This window comes from Leuciscus leuciscus (assembly GCF_965113295.1).
Source record: "Leuciscus leuciscus genome assembly, chromosome: 22".
Lineage (NCBI taxonomy): Eukaryota > Metazoa > Chordata > Actinopteri > Cypriniformes > Leuciscidae > Leuciscus > Leuciscus leuciscus.
The window spans coordinates 352189-375184 of record NC_138746.1 but is presented as its reverse complement, the minus strand read 5'-3'; the positions used below and the strand labels follow the sequence as shown (position 1 = coordinate 375184).

The following is a 22996-nucleotide window of genomic DNA, read 5'->3' as shown; positions in this document are numbered from 1 at the left end:
GAGAGTGTGTGTATGTGTGTGTGTGTGACCCGGACCGGCCTGATCCCTCTAAACCAGCCGTTTGTTTTAGCAACATCAGGAGTGTAAAACCCCGATCCCATCCTGCACTCCAGCCGAGGACCGGGGACGGATCCGGGCCTCGGTTCTGCACTGGTCACCGTGATGATGATTAGTGTTCAGTGCAGGTGTGTGTGCAGGAAGCTGTGTGTGTGTGAGATACTGCAGTGTTTCCTGTGGGTCTGTGTGTGTTTGTCCTGATAACTCTCACAGCTTCCTCTTTCAGCGACGCTGTGACACGGGAAGAGTGAAGGGCTGTGTGTTTCTGCTCTTAAAGATCTGGGTGGGAAACTCAAAGGGTTAAAGGGATCGTTCACCCGAAAATGAAAATTAGCCCATGATTTACACATCCTAGGTGTATCTGACATTCTTCTTTCAGACAAATACAGTAATATTAAAATATCCTGGCTCTTCCAAGCTTTATAATGGATTACATAAAAGTGCATCTATCCATGATAAAAGTGCATCTATCCATCATAAAAGTCAAGTATATTTGTATAGCGCTTTTCACAATACAGATTGTATCAAAGCAGCTTCACAGTATTAAATTAAAATAATACAACGAAGTTTGTTTCAAGAGGAATTTATTGATTGATAAAATTAAATTAAATATCCTCAAAATATATCTATCCATCATAAAAGTGCATCTATCCATGAGAAAAGTGCATCTATCCATGATAAAAGTGCATCTATCCATCATAAAAGTGCATCTATCCATGATAAAAGTCCATCAATCCATGATAAAAGTGCATCTATCCATCATAAAAGTCCATCAATCCATGATAAAAGTGCATCTATCCATTATAAAAGTGCATCTATCCATGATAAAAGTGCATCTATCCATCATAAAAGTGCATCTATCCATGATAAAAGTCCATCAATCCATGATAAAAGTGCATCTATCCATCATAAAAGTCCATCAATCCATGATAAAAGTGCATCTATCCATTATAAAAGTGCATCTATCCATCATAAAAGTGCATCTATCCATGATAAAAGTGCATCTATCCATCATAAAAGTGCATCTGTCCATCATAAGTGCATCTGTCCATCATAAAAGTGCATCTATCCATGATAAAAGTGCATCTGTCCATCATAAAAGTGCATCTGTCCATCATAAAAGTGCATCTATCCATGATAAATGTGCATCTGTCCATCATAAAAGTGCGTCTATCCATCATAAAAGTGCATCTATCCATGATAAGTGCATCTGTCCATCATAAAAGTGCATCTGTCCATCATAAAAGTGCATCTATCCATGATAAAAGTGCATCTGTCCATCATAAAAGTGCATCTGTCCATCATAAAAGTGCATCTATCCATGATAAAAGTGCATCTGTCCATCATAAAAGTGCGTCTATCCATCATAAAAGTTCATCTATCCATGATAAAAGTGCATCTATCCATGATAAAAGTGCATCTGTCCATCATAAAAGTGCGTCTATCCATCATAAAAGTGCGTCTATCCATCATAAAAGTGCATCTATCCATGATAAAAGTCCATCAATCCATGATAAAAGTGCATCTATTCATCATAAAAGTCCATCAATCCATGATAAAAGTGCATCTATCCATTATAAAAGTGCATCTATCCATCATAAAAGTGCATCTATCCATGATAAAAGTGCATCTATCCATCATAAAAGTGCATCTGTCCATCATAAAAGTGCATCTATCCATGATAAAAGTGCATCTCTCCATCATAAAAGTGCATCTATCCATCATAAAAGTGCATCTGTCCATCATAAGTGCATCTATCCATCATAAAAGTGCATCTCTCCATCATAAAAGTGCATCTATCCATCATAAAAGTGCCTCTGTCCATCATAAAAGTGCATCTGTCCATCATAAAAGTGCGTCTATCCATCATAAAAGTGCATCTGTCTATCATAAAAGTGCACCTATCCATCATAAAAGTGCATCTGTCTATCATAAAAGTACATCTATCCATCATTAAAGTGCATCTATCCATCATAAAAGTGCTGGTCATGTGTTTCCTAACCCTTGATGAAGCATGATGGGATTGATGTGCTTATGCTCTTGTGTTTCAGTCCGTGTCCGGAGCAGGGGATGGGAGACGAGTTCAACCTCATGGACCATTCGGACCTGTACATCCTGGACTTCAGTGAGTGTGTGTGTGTGTGTGTGTGTGTGTGTGTGTGTGTGTTTCAGTGCTGAAGATTAAAAGCTTGAAATATGACAAATGATCAACACGTTCATGAAAGTCATGCGTCAGTGTTTACGGCGTGTAAGAATAGACTGATCTTACATTTAGAGGTTATAATGTATCAAACCATAAACAAGGTCAAAAACAATATTTTTAAGAGGCACCTTCGACACTCTTCAGGCGTCGTCCGTCTGCACATTACTGCCAAAGCCTGCATTTCTCAAAAACTGTCAAATAAACACACATTTTAACAGCTTTATTTTGTAACTTATACTTTATTTTTCCTAAATTAATGTATTTTTCTAATTTTACACTATTGTAATATTCAATTCATTATTTATTTATAGAGCACATTTAATGCAGCAGCTGTTGCCCAAAGCGCTTCACAGTCACTAAAAACACAAAATTAAGATACCCTTGAATCTAATCTAAGATTGGCAAATATCGTATCTCTAGCTCAGAGAATCAGTATCAGATCATAGCATGACGAAGCATCTGATTTACACAGTCTCTCTCTCTCTCTCTCTCTCTCTCTCTCAGTGTCTCTCTCTCTCGCACACACACACACACACACACACACACACACACAAACACGGTTAGGTGCATCCGGCACCAAATAAAGGCTCTTCCGTTGGCAGTGTCTTCGGATCAGCTCCACAGGAACAGGTGAAATAGAGCAGGGAAGCGCTGACTCTCCTGCAGCGACACACACACACACACACACACACACACACGAGCGTCGGCGGAAGCACATGTACGGCTGTCCTGAAGAGCTTCTGCTCACGTGGAATCTACTATACAGATTGTTTATTATGATGCAAACTTCATCAGATATGAGACCGATTCAGTTTCATCTGTACAGAAGCTCTACTGAAGATCAGAGAGTCATTCATCTGATAGTGTCAGTGCAGATCCATGATAGTACTGAATATTAAGTGTCTAATAAACCCTATTAAAATTGATAACCACATTAATTCCCTATTAAAATATTATTTTTAGGTAGAAATATAAAATATATAGAAGTTTTTTCATTGGCATTTATAGAATCTTTTTATTGCACAACAAGTTATTCACAGTAAGAATAACATGGTTCTTTAAGAACTGATCACATGGTTCTTTATGGAATCAGAAATGGTTATTTTATGGATTCTGTGTGAAAACACTCCTTTTGAAGCTTGTAATGCATTACTGAGTTTGTTGCTTTGTTTTTTAGGTCCTAATCTGAAGACTTTATGCAAGCTAGCGGTTATTCAGTACAGTCTAGATCAGTCTGGACTCCCTCATGACATCAGGTGAGAGACACACACACACACACACACACACACACACACACACACACACACACACACACACACACACACACACACACACACACACACACTCATGTTTGCTGCTGCTAGTGAAGGAGTGTGAAACCAGAGTCAGCGATAACAATCTGCACCTCAACCCTTGACCCTCATCAGCTCTGGGCTCTTGTCAGCAGATCATTGCTTTACTGATCAGGTTACACACACTCACACACACACTCAGACACACACACACACACACACACACACACACACACACACACACACACACACACACACACACACACTCACACTCACACACACACACACACACACACACACACACACACACACACACACACACACACACACACACACACACACACACAATCGTGATGGAGGGAGAGCGTAAAGACACCTTAATTCTCCATAGCCGCAACAAAGCACAATAAATCAGCCAATTAGTAAAACGAATTATCGCTCTCACCAAAGACAAAATACATTGTGCATGTTGTGTCCAAACACCAGCAGCTGCACACACACACACACACACTCTCTCTCTCTCACTCACTCACACGCGCACACACACACACACACTCTCTCTCTCTCTCTCTCTCTCTCTCTCTCTCTCTCTCTCTCTCTCACTCACACACACACACACACACACACACACACACACACACACACACTCTCTCTCTCTCACACACACACACACACACACACACACACACACACACACACTGTATACATAAAACATCCTTATTTTCAATATTTTAATATCCTCAGTTTATTGTCTGTGCTCCAGTGAGATGAATCTGTCCATGAATATTGTTTATCATTTTGTTAAAAGCACAACATTCCCACTGTTTCTTTATTGTCAGAACTATGAAACGGTTTCAGTAGTAAGTAGTTTTAATAGTTCAGTAGTTCTACATTTACATTTATTCATTTAGCAAACGCTTTTATCCAAAGCGACTTACAAATGAGAACAATAGAAGCATTTAAAGTAACAGTAGGACAACGATATGCAGGTGCTGTGACCCTTCCAGTTTAGTCTAATGCAGTACATGCTTTTTGTTTTTTATAAATAGAAGTTGAAATAGAATAGAAGAGAAAGTGTTAGTATTTATGGATCAAGTGTTGCTGAAAAAGATGTCTTCAGCCGTTTCTGGAGACTCAGCCGCTCTGGTTGAGTTAGATCATTCCTCCAGCAGGGATCAGTCCAGGTGAAGGTCCGAGAAAGAGCTTTAGTGCCTCTGTGAGATGATCAGCACCAGACGGCGTTCGCTTGCAGAGCGCTGGGTTCTGGATGGCACATAAGTCTGGAGTGATGAGTTAGGTTGGAGGGAGCAGAGCCAGTGGTTGTTCTGTAGGCAAACGTAAGTGACTTGAATTTGATGCGAGCGGCAACTGGCAACCAGTGCAGTGTAGTGAGGAGAGGAGTGACGTGTGTCTCTTCGGCTCGATGAACACACTCTGGCTGCAGCGTCTGGATCAGTTGCAGAGGTGTGACAGTGATGCTGGAAGGAGAGAGCATTACATTAGTCCAGTCTGGAGAGAACAAGAGCTTGGACCAGGAGTTGTGTAGCATGTTTTGATAGGAAGAGCTGATCCTCCTGATGTTGTACAAGGCAAATCTGCTGGACCGGGCAGTTCTAGCAATGTGGTCTGTGAAGTTCAATTGATCATCACTCACAAATCCTGGCTGACCTTGAAGGAGTTATGGATGACGAGTCTAGCTGAATGGAGAAGTTGTGGTGTAGTGTTGGGTTGGTCAGGACCACAAGTAGCTCTGTCTTCACAAGGTTGAGTTGAAGGTGGTGGTCCTTCATCCAGCAGTAAATGTCTGTCGGGCCGAGATGCGAGTGGCTCCCGTCGGATCATCGGGCTGGAATGAGAGGTAGAGTTGTGTGTCGTCAGCACCACAGTGATGGGATAAACCATGTTTCTGAATGACAGATCCTAGTGATGACATGTAGATGGTGAAGAGAAGCGGTCCCAGCACTGAGCCCTGAGGCACTCCAGTAGCTAGATGATAACAGTGATGGGATAAACCATGTTTCTGAATGACAGATCCTAGTGATGACATGTAGATGGTGAAGAGAAGCGGTCCCAGCACTGAGCCCTGAGGCACTCCAGTAGCTAGTCAGTTCTGTAGTCAGTAGTTTTATGAGTGGTCAAACACATCTGTGGGAAGGTTCTGAATGTCACACAGACAGAGGACAGTCTGACCTGATGCTGTAGTTAGTCTCTCACTCAATCCCTCTAGCGCAACCAACTGTCCTCCGACTACAATTCTCTGTAATGACTCGTTGTTGCAGTTGCTGTGATGGTTTGTTGATCTGATGATCTGATGTGCTTTCCTGGAGCTCAAACAGTAGAGTGTTGGCGCTTGCAACGCCAAGGTCATGGGTTTGATTCCCAGGGAAAGCAAGAACTGATAAGAATGTAAATGTGTACTTGAAAATGCAATGTAAGTCGCTTTGGATAAAAGCATCTGCCAAATGCATAAATCTAAATGCAAATGTGATGATGATCTCAGTCATATCTCATGCCTGGTTTGTGTTCGCCCCCTTTATTTGCTGTTTGCAGCTTTATTTAATTCTGCATTCAGTTTTATTTGTTCGGTAATCAGAACTATTAGTTTCATAACAGTTTTACTCTTATCTAACATAAAGACAAACAGGCCATAAACAGTAGCTGATGTAGAGATGTGAGTATCTCTGATAATGACTCTCTGAATCCAGAACCTGAACGTGATTGTGTGTGTGCTGCTGTTTAAGGCCTGTTTCTGAAGGTGTGTGTGTGTGTGTGTGTGTGTGTATGTTTAACCGGAGCTGGTGTGTGTGTGTGTGTGTAGGAGACGCTCGTCTGATAGTGATGGAGAACACAACTGGTCAAGTGGCGTCTTATCTTAATGAGTCTAACGAGAGCCGGCACACATCCGGCCTCCTGCAGGGACACAAATCCCTTTAGCATGCCTGCGCTCAGTGTGTGTGTGTGTGTGTTCTCAAGTGGGAGCTGACAGCCATGACCACGAACAGTAACATCAGTCGGCCCATATTCTCCTCTAACTGTGTGTGTGTGTGTGTGTGTGTGTGTTCTCAGGTGGGAGCTGACGGCCATGACCACGAACAGTAACATCAGTCGGCCCATATTCTCCTCTAACTGTGTGTGTGTGTGTGTGTGTGTGTGTGTGTGTTCTCAAGTGGGAGCTGACGGCCATGACCACGAACAGTAACATCAGTCGGCCCATATTCTCCTCTAACTGTGTGTGTGTGTGTGTTCTCAGGTGGGAGCTGACGGCCATGACCACGAACAGTAACATCAGTCGGCCCATATTCTCCTCTAACTGTGTGTGTGTGTGTGTGTGTGTGTGTGTGTTCTCAGGTGGGAGCTGACGGCCATGACCACGAACAGTAACATCAGTCGGCCCATATTCTCCTCTAACTGTGTGTGTGTGTGTGTGTGTGTGTGTGTTCTCAGGTGGGAGCTGACGGCCATGACCACGAACAGTAACATCAGTCGGCCCATATTCTCCTCTAACTGTGTGTGTGTGTGTGTGTTCTCAGGTGGGAGCTGACGGCCATGACCACGAACAGTAACATCAGTCGGCCCATATTCTCCTCTCACGGCTGACCCGTCGGAGTCTCTTCACGTGTGGATCCGGATCCCAGTTCTCCATCGGTCCTGCTGTGGCGAAGGCCTTTTCCCAGTTTGATTCGCCACTGTTGAACTTCTGCGGAGAAACGGACCTTCACGCTTTTAAACCAGTCCAATTATTCATCAGTGTTACAGTGTTTTAATGAGAATCTGGAGTGAAATGAAGGTCATTTAACCTGTAATCTGTCATTTCTCTGCTTGTGTGTTCAGATTACTGGTTTATATGCAAGACTTTCGTTACGCTCCGCACATATCAGAGGAGACACACACCATCCTTTCTGTTTACCCACAATGCTTCTGACAATAAAACTCCACAATCAATAGACAGGAGAAGATTCCCTCTGCATGCGTGCGTCCCTCAGGATCCGCACGTAAAAACTCTCCGTCTTTACAGACTCAAAGACATGATGTTGTGAAAGATTACAGTATGTTTTCTCATTTACTCAATGGCAGCGCAAGATGTTTCACTTCAGAGCAAATCGGCACGATCTAATAAACACCTCGAGGGTTTTCCAGCAAACGGGAATGAATCTGAATCTGAATCTGAATTTCTTCCACAAACCCAGCGTTGAAATGACAGTCTGGACGTCCTCAGCCTGCAAACATCCATCACATCTTGACTGTTGGATTGGTCTCAGTGTTGGTATTGATAGATATGATGGTGCCAAAGCTGAAGCTCATGCTTTATTCCCGTGGGACTCTCCGGCGTCTCGTCCAGTGCCTGATGTTCCTCTGGACACTCAGATCTTCACAAGCTCTCGAGTTGAAGCACACACAGGTTTAATGGCCTCTGCTCGGACTGCATTTGAAATATGTTTTATTAGAGATTTTATTGTTTGAATATCCGACACCAATCTGTCATAATGAATATTGCAATGTTCCTCAACCGTTTCCCCTCGTCAGGAAGAATGACCTGGCGAAACCATGAAGTCCTAGAATCAAATCAAGTGCATTTTCACACTGATGTGTAGCTGACAGACGGGAATGGATGATGGGTTAGTGACGTGCTGCTTTAAAGAGTCATTCGGATCCACGATGGTGTTGCTAACATGCTAAAGTAGGAGCGAAGGAAAGCTTGTGTTGTGATCGGTGTAAACGCTGCGGCTCGGAGTCTTTCCCTCCGGCTGTTGATGTTTGGAAACGACACATGATTCCTCAGTGGCGGATGAATCTTTTCCACAAGTCACGACTCGATCAATGTTGTAAACGGGTTTTCAATGGAATCTTTTGAATTTCCTAAACAATAAAGTTGATGATAATTTTGCCTTTTGTCTGCTTAAATGTACAGGAATAAGACAAGTGTGTCTATAATAAAAGCGCATCAAGAATTAGTTAAATCTGAACAATTTTGAGAAGAAGAGATTAAAGGGATAGTTCACTCAAAAATGAAAATTGTGTCATCCCTTACTCAACCTCGTGTTGTTCTAAACCTGTATGGGTTTCTCCGTTCTGTTGAACACAAAAGTAGGTAACCAAACAGTTGATGGACCCCATTGACTTCCATAGTGGGAAAAAAAATACTATGGAAGCATCAACTGTTTGGTTACCGACATTCTTCAAAATATCTTCTTTTGTGTTCAACAGAACAGAGAAACCCATACAGGTTTAGAACAACACGAGGTTGGGTAAGTGATGACACAATTTTCATTTTTGAGTGAACTATACCTTTAAATAAAACTTATTTTTAAATGAACACTTATTCCTCTATAATAAAATAAATAAAAAATTCTCAGATTCACTTTTTTGAAGTTTACACGGAGATGATCACGTTTTTCAACATTTTTCACAACTTGCACCTTGGAGTGTGTGTTCTCGAGCACGAAACACTGTTGTGTGAATGAACGGCCAGAACACATTAAAAGTTTCTGTTTTCTGTCGTGTTAGCGGCCCCTGAGTTAATAACTAATGATCTTTACAACAGAATAACTTAATTTTCAATAACTTTATTCTAGATCTGCTGTAGAGCCAAAACAATCTTATGTTACTGTAATCTCCTGTTATCACTGTAGAGCTGCTGTGAAACTCTATATTGTTAAAGCGCTGTATTTTGAAGGTGATTTGAGTGTGTTAATCCACAGAGTTTTAGTTTGGCCTTTTTGCAGGATCATCCTGGAAGTTTCTCCCAGTACAGACCCACTCCTCCGCCTGATGTCCAGCACAGACTCGTCTTCATCTCGGCACAGACTCGTCTTCATCTCAGAGGTCCGTCATGATCAGGGTAAGGCTCTCAGTGACGTGTCTCTGCTCTCTCGTTCGAAGCGTGATTGATTTGGCCGATCTCTCGGTGGACGTGACCTTAATGGGCTTCTATTGAGCAGAGGTTGTGAGAGCTAAAGGTTAACAGCGTGAGGAACTGTGATCGGACGAAACACACCTGTTGGCCTCCTCGTTTTCACAGGACGCTTAAACTTGTGCTTCAGCTCGACGCTAATGGCCACGGGTCGTCTGGGCTCAATCTCTCTCTGGGGACGAGCTTCTCCAGACCCAAACACAGCATTAAACTCATGTCGTGTCAGTAAAGCTAATGTCGTGTCATGAGCTCGGGTTGTTTTGACCTGAGCCGCTCGATGGAGGCCAACGCCAACGACTGATTCTCCTCTGACGGATCATTACTCCGGTCCGATCACTCAGTCTTTCCATGTATCGCAGCATAGAATCTGTTTTTCTTTCATTCGAGATTCGTCTAACCCTAAATGGAAAGGAACTTGTTATAATTGAGACGTTGACAAACACATGAATATCTGATGATATCTAGATGAATATCTGATGCTCGACGTCACATTCGCTTCAGAACAAGTGCGTTCCGTCCATTAATATTCATACACTGCGGACAAAATCATCTTCTTCCTCTGTGTTTCTGTCTTGTTTTCCAGCACAAATATCTAAACATTCTTATATGTACAGTACTGTGCAAAAGGGTTCGGCATGTTAATACCCAGAGCTCGATCAGTGCACACTAAACCCAGAGCTCGATCAGTGCTCACTAAACCCAGAGCTCGATCAGTGCACACTAAACCCAGAGCTCGATCAGTGCACACTAAACCCAGAGCTCGATCAGTGCTCACTAAACCCAGAGCTCGATCAGTGCTCACTAAACCCAGAGCTCGATCAGTGCACACTAAACCCAGAGCTCGATCAGTGCTCACTAAACCCAGAGCTCGATCAGTGCTCACTAAACCCAGAGCTCGATCAGTGCTCACTAAACCCAGAGCTCGATCAGTGCTCACTAAACCCAGAGCTCGATCAGTGCTCACTAAACCCAGATCAGTGCTCACTAAACCCAGAGCTCGATCAGTGCTCACTAAACCCAGAGCTCGATCAGTGCTCACTAAACCCAGAGCTCGATCAGTGCTCACTAAACCCAGAGCTCGATCAGTGCTCACTAAACCCAGATCAGTGTTCACTAAACCCAGAGCTTGATCAGTGCTCACTAAACCCAGAGCTCGATCAGTGCACACTAAACCCAGAGCTCGATCAGTGCTCACTAAACCCAGAGCTCGATCAGTGCTCACTAAACCCAGAGCTCGATCAGTGCTCACTAAACCCAGAGCTCGATCAGTGCTCACTAAACCCAGAGCTCGATCAGTGCTCACTAAACCCAGAGCTCGATCAGTGCACACTAAACCCAGAGCTCGATCAGTGCTCACTAAACCCAGAGCTCGATCAGTGCACACTAAACCCAGAACTCGATCAGTGCTCACTAAACCCAGAGCTCGATCAGTGCACACTAAACCCAGAGCTCGATCAGTGCTCACTAAACCCAGAGCTCGATCAGTGCTCACTAAACCCAGATCAGTGCACACTAAACCCAGAGCTCGATCAGTGTTCACTAAACCCAGAGCTCGATCAGTGCTCACTAAACCCAGAGCTCGATCAGTGCACACTAAACCCAGAACTCGATCAGTGCTCACTAAACCCAGAGCTCGATCAGTGCTCACTAAACCCAGAGCTCGATCAGTGCACACTAAACCCAGAGCTCGATCAGTGCACACTAAACCCAGAGCTCGATCAGTGCTCACTAAACCCAGAGCTCGATCAGTGCTCACTAAACCCAGAGCTCGATCAGTGCACACTAAACCCAGAACTCGATCAGTGCTCACTAAACCCAGAGCTCGATCAGTGCACACTAAACTCAGAACTCGATCAGTGCTCACTAAACCCAGAGCTCGATCAGTGCTCACTAAACCCAGAGCTCGATCAGTGCACACTAAACCCAGAGCTCGATCAGTGCTCACTAAACCCAGAGCTCGATCAGTGCACACTAAACCCAGAACTCGATCAGTGCTCACTAAACCCAGAGCTCGATCAGTGCACACTAAACCCAGAGCTCGATCAGTGCTCACTAAACCCAGAGCTCGATCAGTGCTCACTAAACCCAGATCAGTGCACACTAAACCCAGAGCTCGATCAGTGCTCACTAAACCCAGATCAGTGCACACTAAACCCAGAGCTCGATCAGTGCTCACTAAACCCAGATCAGTGCACACTAAACCCAGAGCTCGATCAGTGCACACTAAACCCAGAGCTCGATCAGTGCTCACTAAACCCAGAGCTCGATCAGTGCTCACTAAACCCAGAGCTCGATCAGTGCTCACTAAACCCAGATCAGTGCGCACTAAACCCAGAGCTCGATCAGTGCTCACTAAACCCAGATCAGTGCTCACTAAACCCAGAGCTCGATCAGTGCTCACTAAACCCAGATCAGTGCACACTAAACCCAGAGCTCGATCAGTGCTCACTAAACCCAGATCAGTGCACACTAAACCCAGAGCTCGATCAGTGCACACTAAACCCAGAGCTCGATCAGTGCACACTAAACCCAGAGCTCGATCAGTGCTCACTAAACCCAGAGCTCGATCAGTGCTCACTAAACCCAGATCAGTGCACACTAAACCCAGAGCTCGATCAGTGCACACTAAACCCAGAGCTCGATCAGTGCTCACTAAACCCAGATCAGTGCTCACTAAACCCAGAGCTCGATCAGTGCTCACTAAACCCAGAGCTCGATCAGTGCACACTAAACCCAGAACTCGATCAGTGCTCACTAAACCCAGAGCTCGATCAGTGCACACTAAACCCAGAACTCGATCAGTGCTCACTAAACCCAACCCAGAGCTCGATCAGTGCACACTAAACCCAGAGCTCGATCAGTGCTCACTAAACCCAGAGCTCGATCAGTGCTCACTAAACCCAGATCAGTGCACACTAAACCCAGAGCTCGATCAGTGCACACTAAACCCAGAGCTCGATCAGTGCTCACTAAACCCAGATCAGTGCTCACTAAACCCAGAGCTCGATCAGTGCTCACTAAACCCAGAGCTCGATCAGTGCACACTAAACCCAGAACTCGATCAGTGCTCACTAAACCCAGAGCTCGATCAGTGCACACTAAACCCAGAACTCGATCAGTGCTCACTAAACCCAGAGCTCGATCAGTGCTCACTAAACCCAGAACTCGATCAGTGCTCACTAAACCCAGAGCTCGATCAGTGCTCACTAAACCCAGAGCTCGATCAGTGCTCACTAAACCCAGAGCTCGATCAGTGCTCACTAAACCCAGAGCTCGATCAGTGCTCACTAAACCCAGAGCTCGATCAGTGCTCACTAAACCCAGAGCTCGATCAGTGCACACTAAACCCAGAGCTCGATCAGTGCACACTAAACCCAGAGCTCGATCAGTGCTCGCTAAACCCAGAGCTCGATCAGTGCTCGCTAAACCCAGAACTCGATCAGTGCTCACTAAACCCAGAGCTCGATCAGTGCACACTAAACCCAGAGCTCGATCAGTCCTCACTAAACCCAGAGCTCGATCAGTGCTCACTAAACCCAGATCAGTGCACACTAAACCCAGAGCTCGATCAGTGCTCACTAAACCCAGATCAGTGCACACTAAACCCAGAGCTCGATCAGTGCTCACTAAACCCAGAGCTCGATCAGTGCACACTAAACCCAGAGCTCGATCAGTGCTCACTAAACCCAGAGCTCGATCAGTGCTCACTAAACCCAGATCAGTGCACACTAAACCCAGAGCTCGATCAGTGCTCACTAAACCCAGAGCTCGATCAGTGATCACTAAACCCAGAGCTCGATCAGTGCTCACTAAACCCAGAGCTCGATCAGTGCTCACTAAACCCAGATCAGTGCACACTAAACCCAGAGCTCGATCAGTGCTCACTAAACCCAGATCAGTGCTCACTAAACCCAGAGCTCGATCAGTGTTCACTAAACACACACCGACTGCAAGACGTCTTCAGCTTCTGCTAATCTCACACTGATGGCTGGAATACACACTTCTGCGCAGATTTCTCCTCTGATTAACAGAGTCAGAGTCAGTCTGCAGAAGATCTCCTGTGTCTGATGGACTCTGACTTCATTAAACTTGTGTGTGTGTGTGAACCCATCCAGGCAAACGTGTGATCTTCTGATTTTAAAACACGTTTTCATTTGTCATGCGCGAGTTTGATGGGAAAGTCTGCTAGTGTGTGATGGCCTGTTATAATCTCTAAACATTTACAAAGTTGCCAGTTCTGTTCTGATTACTTTAGTGCATTCCAGCCTTAAATCACACAAACTACACACACTGAATCTCTGCATGAAGCTTGAAAGATGTTCAAACCTGATGAAATGCATGAAATATTGTTTTTAGATAACAGTCAGAGTGGAATAACGAACACTTACTATTAATGATCTCTCTCTCTCTCTCTCTCTCTGTGTGTGTGTGTGTGTGTGTTTATTGTGATGATGTCACTGGTTATTTTTACACTCTCGCGCTATAAATATCGGGTCAGTCCTCGTGTCGTCACGGCTGAGTGTGTCTCAGGTTGAGCTCGAGACTATATAAACACGAGAGACTCGCGGATCACACACACACACACACACTCTCTCTCTCTCTCTCACACACACACTCAGCGGTCAGAGGTGAGGCGAGCTCTACAACTCTAACTCTATACTAACACTGACCTGTCATCGGGTTTGCATGTTATAGATGTTTTATTCAGCATCAATGAATGAACGAGAAATCTTTTTCCTCTGTTTCTCATGGGCTTTTCGCTCCAGATCTCGGTGAGGATGAGCGTCGCGAGCGTCAGACGGAGCCAACGCGCGTCTAAACGCTTCAGGTCAGTCTCGTGCACGCGCACCGTTATGCTACGTTCATATTTACATCTTGAGGAAATTGTGCTGCACGTAATGACGTCAGTGTTAGTTTCCTAGCTTACACAAATCTGTACTAGGAAAGTTTAGAAGTAATTTCTGAATGTTCTCTGAATGCTTTTTCTTGGTTATGTGAACGTGAGAGAAGAGAATAACGGAATGTTTAATTTGATCATGTTGCAAACATATGGGAGAGTTACTTTTGAATGTTCTCTGTAACAAGTAGTGAAACATTAGATGAACGTCGCACTAACATGTTTCAGAAAAACGTTCCATGAACGGTGTATAAATAATGTGTGTGTGCTAACGCTTAGAGAACACTTATGTTCTATTAACTGGAAGAACGTTTGTTCATAACATTGAAAGAACCTTGACACAATGTTCCTGTTTGCTGGGTGAGTGTTTGTTGTACTTATTAAAACTCAGTGAGCTTTAGGGTGTGTGTGTGTGTGTGTGTGTGTGTGTGTGTGTGAAAGAGAGAGAGAGAGAGAGAAAAAGTATTGTTTTCTCTTTGAATAAAATTTATTTTTCTAACTTCATTGGCATATATTTGTTCTTGTTTTAAGCACAAAATCACTTTATTTTCGCTGTTTAGAGAAAGAGTGTATGTGTGTGTGTGTGTGTGAGAGAGAGAAGTGAGTGTGTGTCATCAGTTCTCGTTCACAGAGACTCTAGGATTATTACAGATCCTTAATAATAATAATAACTGCTGAAATCTGTGAGTTAATCAGAGGGGAAAGAAAAGTAACGAATGCGTGTTTTGCCATAATTGATGGCCTGGGTTCTTCTGAGGCTCTGAATGAGAAACTGTTGGTTACAGATGTTGTCTGACCGTGTGTGTGTGTGTGTGTGTTCTGTTGCAGGTCCACTAAAGGAGCGTCTAAAGCACGTCGGGATCTGATCAACGCTGAGATCCGGAGCCTTCGGGAGCTTCTTCCCATCGGATCCGAGGATCAGGAGCGTCTGTCGTACCTGCACTCCATGGCCCTTATCTGCACCTTCATCAGGAAGAGTGTTCTGCTCACAGGTACACACACACACACACACACACACACACACACACACACACACACACACACACACACTCCCGTCTCAGATCTGAGTCTGAATCTCTGCTTGATCTCAGATCTGAACATGATTGGTCTCTGCTTGATCCAGGTGTTGGTCCAGGTGTTGGTCCAGGTGTTGCTGAGGACATCGGTGGAGTTTCTGCTCTGAACGAGAGCTTTCTTCAAGCCTTGCCTGGATTTATTGTTGCTTTGACCAAAGAGGGGAAACTGCTGTATGTGTCGGAGAACGTGGAAGAATATCTCGGCCTGTCGATGGTGAGTTTCATATGCAGCTGAATGATCTGAATAATGATCTTCTGTAGAGCTGCTTTACACATGAATCAGAATTAGTTTCATATTTGACGAAGTTTGCATGTTTATCACTGTGAAGCTGCAGTGAATCTGTCCTGTATGAAGTGCTGTAGAAATAAAGCTGACTCGACTCACACAGTATAGAGTTTCACAGCAGCTTTACAGAGATAACAGGAGATTACAGTAACAGAGATTAGGCTTTACAGCAGATCTAGAATAAAGTTATTGTCCAGATAAAGTTAGTTTTGATTGATTCACTTCCGTTGTTTAGATCATTATCTCTTCACTCTCAGTGGTTATGTTGAGTGTGTTTAAGCGTGTGTGTTGTTTCACAGGTGGATGTGCTTCAGGGAGACTCGTTCTGTGATATGATGGACAGTCGAGATGCAGAAGCGCTGAAGCTGGTCCTGAGAGATCCGGACGACTCCACAGGTGTGTGTGTGTGTGTGTGTGTGTGTGTGTGTCGGATCCCAGCGTTCTCCTGCGTGTGTGTGTGTAGGATCCCAGCGTTCTCCTGCATGTGTGTGTGTGTGTGTGTGTCGGATCCCAGTGTTCTCCTGCATGTGTGTGTGTGTGTGTCGGATCCCAGCGTTCTCCTGCATGTGTGTGTGTGTGTGTGTGTGTCGGATCCCAGCGTTCTCCTGCATGTGTGTGTGTGTGTGTGTCGGATCCCAGCGTTCTCCTGCGTGTGTGTGTGTGTGTCGGATCCCAGCGTTCTCCTGCGTGTGTGTGTGTGTATATGTCGGATCCCAGCTTCTCCTGCATGGGTGCGTGTGTGTGTGTATATATGTGTATATGTCGGATCCCAGCGTTCTCCTGCGTGTGTGTGTGTGTGTCGGATCCCAGCGTTCTCCTGCATGGGTGCGTGTGTGTGTGTGTGTGTATATGTCGGATCCCAGCGTTCTCCTGCGTGTGTGTGTGTATATATGTGTATATGTCGGATCCCAGCGTTCTCCTGCGTGTGTGTGTGTATATATGTGTATATGTCGGATCCCAGCGTTCTCCTGCGTGTGTGTGTGTATATATGTGTATATGTCGGATCCCAGCGTTCTCCTGCATGGGTGCGTGTGTGTGTGTGTGTGTGTGTGTGTGTGTGTATATATGTGTATATGTCGGATCCCAGCGTTCTCCTGCGTGTGTGTGTGTGTCGGATCCCAGCGTTCTCCTGCGTGTGTGTGTGTATATGTCGGATCCCAGCGTTCTCCTGCGTGTGTGTGTGTATATGTCGGATCCCAGCATTCTCCTGCATGTGTGTGTGTGTGTGTGTCGGATCCCAGCGTTCTCCTGCATGGGTGCGTGTGTGTGTGTGTGTGTGTGTGTGTGTGTGTATATATGTGTATATGTCGGATCCCAGCGTTCTCCTGCGTGTGTGTGTGTGTGTCGGATCCCAGCGTTCTCCTGCGTGTGTGTGTGTGTGTGCCGGATCCCAGCGTTCTCCTGCGTGTGTGTGTGTGTGTGTGTGTGTCGGATCCCAGCGTTCTCCTGCGTGTGTGTGTGTGTGTGTGTGTGTGTGTGTGTGTCGGATCCCAGCGTTCTCCTGCGTGTGTGTGTGTGTGCCGGATCCCAGCGTTCTCCTGCGTGTGTGTGTGTGTGCCGGATCCCAGCGTTCTCCTGCATGTGTGTGTGTGTGTGTGTGTGTGTCGGATCCCAGCGTTCTCCTGCATGTGTGTGTCCGGATCCAGATCTGATGTGTGTGTGTGTGTGTGTGTGTGTGTGTATGTCGGATCCCTGCATTCTCCTGCATGTGTGTCCTGATCCAGATCTGATGTGTGTGTGTGTGTGTGTCTCAGAGAGGAGTCTGGTGTGTCGGATGCGCTCCTCCAAGGCGTTCCGGCTCCGGCACGGCTGCGGCTCGATGCTGGTGGAGGGACGGTTCCTGAACTCCTGTGTGTTCGTGGCTCTGTGTTCGCCCACCGCCGACAGACTGCAGGATCTCCACACACTCCACACACTCCACACACTCCACCGGCCCGACATGAGCCTCGCGCACGCCCCCTACAGGTACATCACACACACCTCCTCTTCTTCCTCAGTGTTCCTCGTTTTCCAGCACAAATATCTAAACATTCTTAAATCAAGATACAAAATGACTGAAGATATTAAGACTTGTTTAATGAAAAATGAAGTGAGTTTGTGCTTAAAACAAGAACGAATGTCTGTCAGTGGAGTCAGAAAAGTAATCTCGTTTTCTCTTTGAATAAAGTTTATTTTTCTGACTCCATTGGCAGATATTTGTTCTTTTTTAAGCACAAAATCACTTTATTTTTCGGACACCAAGACGTCATTATTAAGACATGAGTGATTTGATGTGTTGAATGAAGGTTTATGTTTCCGCAGTGTCTTCTTCCACCTGGGTTTCTCAGCAGAGGAGCTGATTGGTCGATCGTGGTACAGCCTCCTGCACCCTGATGACATCACTCTCGCCGCCCGCTGCCACACGACACTCCGTGAGTCACACAAACAGGAAGAAACAAACACTTTTATTCTGCAAGGACGCATTAAATAGATCAAAAGTGACAGTAAACATTTATAATGTTACGAAAGATTCTGTTTCAAATAAATGCTGTTCTTTTGAACTTTCTATTCATCAAAGTATTCTGAAAAATAAAACATATGACGGTTTCCACAAAAATATGAATCATAATGATAATCATAAATGTTTCTTGATCATCAAATCCTCATATTAGATTTGTGAAGGATCATGTGACACTGAAGACTGGAGTAATGATGCTGAAAATTCAGCTTTGATCACAGGAATAAATTACACTTTACTGTATATTCACATAGAGAACAGCTGATTTACAATGGAATAATATTTCAGATCAAATAAATGAGCAGAAGAGACTTTTTCACAAACATTGAAGCCCAAACCTTTGAGCCGCTGTGTTGTGATGATCAGCTGATGTTCTGACTGGATCTGGTTCTGCAGTGCGAGAGGAGGGCGAAACACACACACAGATGCTGGTGCGACTGCAGCACAAGGATCTGTCCTGGATCTGGATCTACGCGTGTGCAACTATAGGAGCAGCCAAAGAGTCGATCTCCTGCACGAACCACGTCATCAGGTGAACATCATCATCATCATCTTCATCTTCATCTTCTCCTGCTCGCTTTACTCACACAGCTTTAGTTTAGGTTATTTATAGCACGTTTAAAAACAATGTGAGTTGGCCAAACTTCTTTCCATTAAAACAATATTCCAACAGCATAAATAGCCAAAAATGCAAACAACATTATTACACGGCTCTATGGAATGCTTGATTCTGATTGGTCAATAGCGCCATCCAGTGGTAAGTGATTCCCAGATAACAGCCTCTGAGAACAGAAGCACAGGCTCATCCGGGTCACTGAGGTCATCAGCGCTATACACTCGCTAGGAACGGGTTTTTCTTCGTGGAAGTTTTGCATTTGGTGAGCTAATAAAGTATAAAAACTCAATCAAATCAATATTTTGTGTACAGTTATTTAATTATGCCATCCAGTATCATGGACTCGCTCTCTCTCGTTTCATACAAACGCAGCGGCGGCCATTTTGTGACTATTATTTTGTTCACTGTTGGATTATGAGATAAAAACAGGTATGATTTTAAAACAGTTTAATCTGAAATCAATATCTCTGATCTCCATAATTATTTATGAGGTGAAATGCTGTGTAATAAGTGTTATGACTGTAAACCGTATCTCTTAAATGTTCGTCTAGTTTGAACTTGCCGCTGAAACTGCTCTCTCCGCGGAAGCTCTGCGTTTAAAGAGCTTATAAAATAATAGATCAATATTTTGTGTCTAATTATTTACTTATTGGCAAGTATCCGTGTAATAAGCGGGATAATGTACATCCAGCCGGTTGTTTATCTCAGAATAAACCCCTTCAGGTGTGTGTGAGATCTCAGAATAACCCCTCTTCTCCGCTTCGTGTCGGGGTCCTCATCACCCTGTCGGGTTAGTTTAGAGAGAACCACCGGCCGGATGTACATTATCCCTAACTTAATCACCACACCAAAACAAAATACAATTAAAATGCAAGACAACAGTAAAACGAGATACAGTGCATCCGGAAAGTTTTCACAGCGCTTCACTTTTTCCACATTTTGTTATATTAATAATATAACAAAATCTTATTTCAAAATGGATTAAAGTCATTATTTTCCTCAAAATTCTACAAGTAATATAATGACAATGTGAAAGAAATTTGTTTGAAATCTTTGCAAATTTATTAAAAATAAAAAACGACACTCAAAATTGAGCTCAAGTTTATCCGGTTTCCACTGATCATCCTTGAGATGTTTCTACAACTGGATTGGAGTCCACCTGTGGGAAACTCAGCTGATTGGACATGATTTGGAAAGGCACACACCTGTCTATATAAGCTCCCACAGTTAACAGTGCAAGTCAGAGCACAAACCAGGCCATGAAGTCCAGAGAACTGTCCTCAGAGACAGGACTGTATCGAGGCCCAGATCTGGGGAAGGGTACAGACACGTGTCTGCAGCGGTGAAGGTCCCCATGAGCACAGCGGCGTGTGTAACACAGAAGTGTGTGACCACCAGGACTCTTCCTAGAGCTGAGCGCCGGGGATTTCAAACAAACTTCTTTCACGTTGTCATTATAGGGTATTGCTTATAGAATTTTAGGAAAATAATTAATTTAATCCATTTTGGAATAAAGCTGTAACATAACAAAATGTGGAAAAAGTGAAGCGCTGTGAATACGTTCCGGATGCACTGTACACTCAACTACTAGCTCAACCATAAGCCTGGGCAAGTACTAAATACACCCTCAACCGTGATTTAAAAACAGCCAGTGTAGTGCAACATCTAATATCCAGAGGCGGGTTATTCCAGAGGCGGTGCAGCAACCGAAGAGGCACGATCCCCTCTGGACTTTTGCTGAGATTTAGGGATCTTTAAAAGGGATGTTTGAGATGACCAATATATATATAAATAAAAATTCTGTACCATCCATAGTTTAATTTCTCTCAAGCAATTCATCAAAGAATGAAATGCAGTGCCATCATCTGCCTTCAATGGAAGATATAGTTGAGGATCATCTGCATAACAATGATACGCAACATTATATTTTTGACAAATAAAGCTGAGTGGTAACATGTACAAAGAAAACAGTATAGGCCCCAGAACTGAACCCTGTGGAACCCCACAACTACTGATTACAGAATCTGAGAAATAATTACACAATTGCACTACAGAGCTTCTGTCCTGCAAGTAAGAAGAAATGTGAAAGATGTGATGTGAGATGTGTGTGTCTCAGTAACTCATGATCTTCCGTCTGCAGTGAAACGGAGGCCGTCTATCTCAAACACAAGCTGTACGGCAGCACTCCGGTGTCTCCAGGTCCGACGGCAGGAGAGATGCGGATCAAGACCGGGAGCAGCTCGGAGACCGGCTTCTTCCCCACGCCGCCCTACAGCCCCACTTCCTGCCACTCCTCTGACTTCCTGTCTGACGACTTCCTGTCCTCCGGCCTCAGTGCTCTGGAGCAGCTGGTGAGCGACTCGCGCTTCTGCCCGCCAGCGTTTGCTGCGTCTCATCCGTACGACGACGCCGTTCCTACCATGTGTGTGCCGGACTCTCACCAGGTGCCCGTGTGTGTGCCAGACTCTCACCGGGTGCCCGTGTGTGTGCCGGACTCTCACCGGGTGCCCGTGTGTGTGCCTGCGCTGGACGCGAGCGAGATCCCGGAGCACTTCCTGTTCGGGCCGGATCTGACGCCGGAGCCCTCGCCCTCCGCGGACACACACACACACTTCCTCTACGGCCCGCCGGACTCCGGCACACTGGACACACATACACACTCGCTGGCCCATCAGATCCGCTCGCTGGACACACACTGGCCACTGCTGGACGAGACGGTGATCGACGGGATCCTGCGGGATCTGGACGCGATCAGACACTCTGGGTGTGTGTGTGACGGGCTTGCGGTCAGACACTCAGGGTGTGTGTGTGACGGCCCCTCGCAGCTCCAGCACTGCCTGTACGCCGCCATACAGTAGATCCGGTCATGTGACGCTTACGGAAGAATACACACTAACTGAAGTCCGTGACTTACTCTAGTAACCCAGTATGGCATATTGCCATGGCAACCAGTGTCTGGTTTCCGTGGAGATTTAATAAGGTGTTGGTGAGAACAGGTTTCTCGTCATTTCTCAAGAATAATTTATAAAGCTGCAGCGTTTTATGTGAATTGTTTTAAGTCTTAATATTTACCACCATATCGCAAATGATTTGAAAAATATCTGCTTATTAAGATCAAATCAAATCAAATCAAATCAATTTTATTTATAGAGCACGTTTAAAATCAACCTTGGTTGCCAAAGTGCTGTACAGATTAAGATTAAGATATACTTTATTGTCCCCGAAGGGAAATTTGTTTTGGACTCTGTCCATTCCGTAGCTTTACAGAGACAACACAAAAGACAATTCACAAAAAGAATAAACATTTCCTTAGGACATCCTCTCCCGAACATTCTCTCATATACATTTAAATAGGTACGTATGTATAGTAGTAGACACATGCTTATGGGGTCATTAAAATAATCTTGATTTTGAAGTTTAATTTTCTGTCTCCATTGGCAGATATTTGTTCTTGTTTTAAACAGTTTTTCAAGACTTAATATCTTCAGTCATTCTGCTTCTCCAGTAAATGTATCTTGATTTAAGGATGTTTAAATATTGTTGTTGTAAACGATTCAATAATAAGCTGCACTTAACTGAATCTACCTCATCAAATCACTGTATTTATTTTCTGTATTTGAACAGAAGTCTCACTCCACAAATGAATGTAAAGTTTCTCTCGCCGACTGTCAGAATAATCTATAATGTTTAGAGCTTATTTATATATTCTTGCTCTGTTTCTATTTTTGTATGTAATGTAAATAAAGTTAAGAGAAGTAAAACTGTGGTCTGTTTTATGGTCAGTCATTATATATATATATATATATATATATATATATATATATAAAGTCCTGTTTAATATATACACTGTATATATACACGCAAAATCATGATTTTTATAATATCTTCATGTCTTATAGTCGCATTTATCAGGTTAGAGCTGGACTGTAATAAGTAACATTTTGCAACAAAATAAAACATCAGGCAGTGATTTGCCATATAGTATATGTAACCCTCTTTCTGCGCGCTTACTGGTCTCTAACACCATCGCTGCTACGCTGCGCTGTGTTGTGTATGTTGGTGGGTGTTGTGTATGTTGGTGGGTGTTGTGTATGTTGGTGGGTGTTGTGTATGTTCGTGAGTGTTGTGTATGTTCGTGAGTGTTGTGTGTGTTCGTGAGTG

General features: G+C 44.2%; 2 protein-coding genes across 5 annotated transcripts in view; both read left to right on the top strand.

Annotated features, from left to right (window-relative positions):
* The window catches only part of klhdc3 (kelch domain containing 3), a 40375-nt gene extending 31938 nt beyond the window's left edge, over positions 1 to 8437 (top strand). Inside the window, exons 9-11 of one of the 2 annotated variants that reach the window (XM_082153446.1) lie at positions 2109 to 2182; positions 3438 to 3516; positions 7083 to 8437. In XM_082153446.1, coding sequence (XP_082009572.1) covers positions 2109 to 2182; positions 3438 to 3516; positions 7083 to 7149 — 220 coding nt within the window. In that variant the 3' untranslated portion in view covers positions 7150 to 8437. Of the gene's footprint in view, positions 1 to 2108; positions 2183 to 3437; positions 3517 to 6618; positions 6781 to 7082 lie in introns of those variants that run through there. The other variant, XM_082153445.1, reaches the window with a different exon arrangement.
* Positions 8438 to 8592: 155 nt separating this feature from the next.
* On the top strand, positions 8593 to 22601 carry npas4l (neuronal PAS domain protein 4 like). 3 transcript variants are annotated; one of them, XM_082153394.1, is made up of 9 exons: positions 8593 to 9391; positions 14230 to 14291; positions 15189 to 15352; positions 15484 to 15650; positions 16022 to 16118; positions 17477 to 17687; positions 18024 to 18133; positions 18616 to 18751; positions 20976 to 22601. In XM_082153394.1, the coding sequence occupies exons 1-9, from the start codon at positions 9383 to 9385 to the stop codon at positions 21691 to 21693; spliced, it is 1674 nt and encodes a 557-aa protein (XP_082009520.1). In that variant the 5' UTR covers positions 8593 to 9382; the 3' UTR covers positions 21694 to 22601. The 3 variants fall into 3 exon arrangements, with proteins under 3 accessions (XP_082009520.1, XP_082009521.1, XP_082009519.1); XM_082153395.1 differs by lacking the exon at positions 8593 to 9391 and adding an exon at positions 13377 to 14091; XM_082153393.1 differs by lacking the exon at positions 8593 to 9391 and having other exon boundaries at positions 13377 to 14291.
* Positions 22602 to 22996: the final 395 nt, after the last annotated feature.

What these genes read in the sequence shown, in the direction of transcription:
- npas4l (XM_082153393.1), top strand. Translation starts at nt 14,212, where the DNA reads ATGGGCTTTTCGCTCCAGATCTCGGTGAGGATGAGCGTCGCGAGCGTC. An exon ending in GAAGAGTGTTCTGCTCACAG is followed by an intron (nt 15,353 to 15,483) that starts GTACACACACAC and finishes TGCTTGATCCAG; the next exon opens with GTGTTGGTCCAGGTGTTGGT. An exon ending in AGATCCGGACGACTCCACAG is followed by an intron (nt 16,119 to 17,476) that starts GTGTGTGTGTGT and finishes TGTGTGTCTCAG; the next exon opens with AGAGGAGTCTGGTGTGTCGG.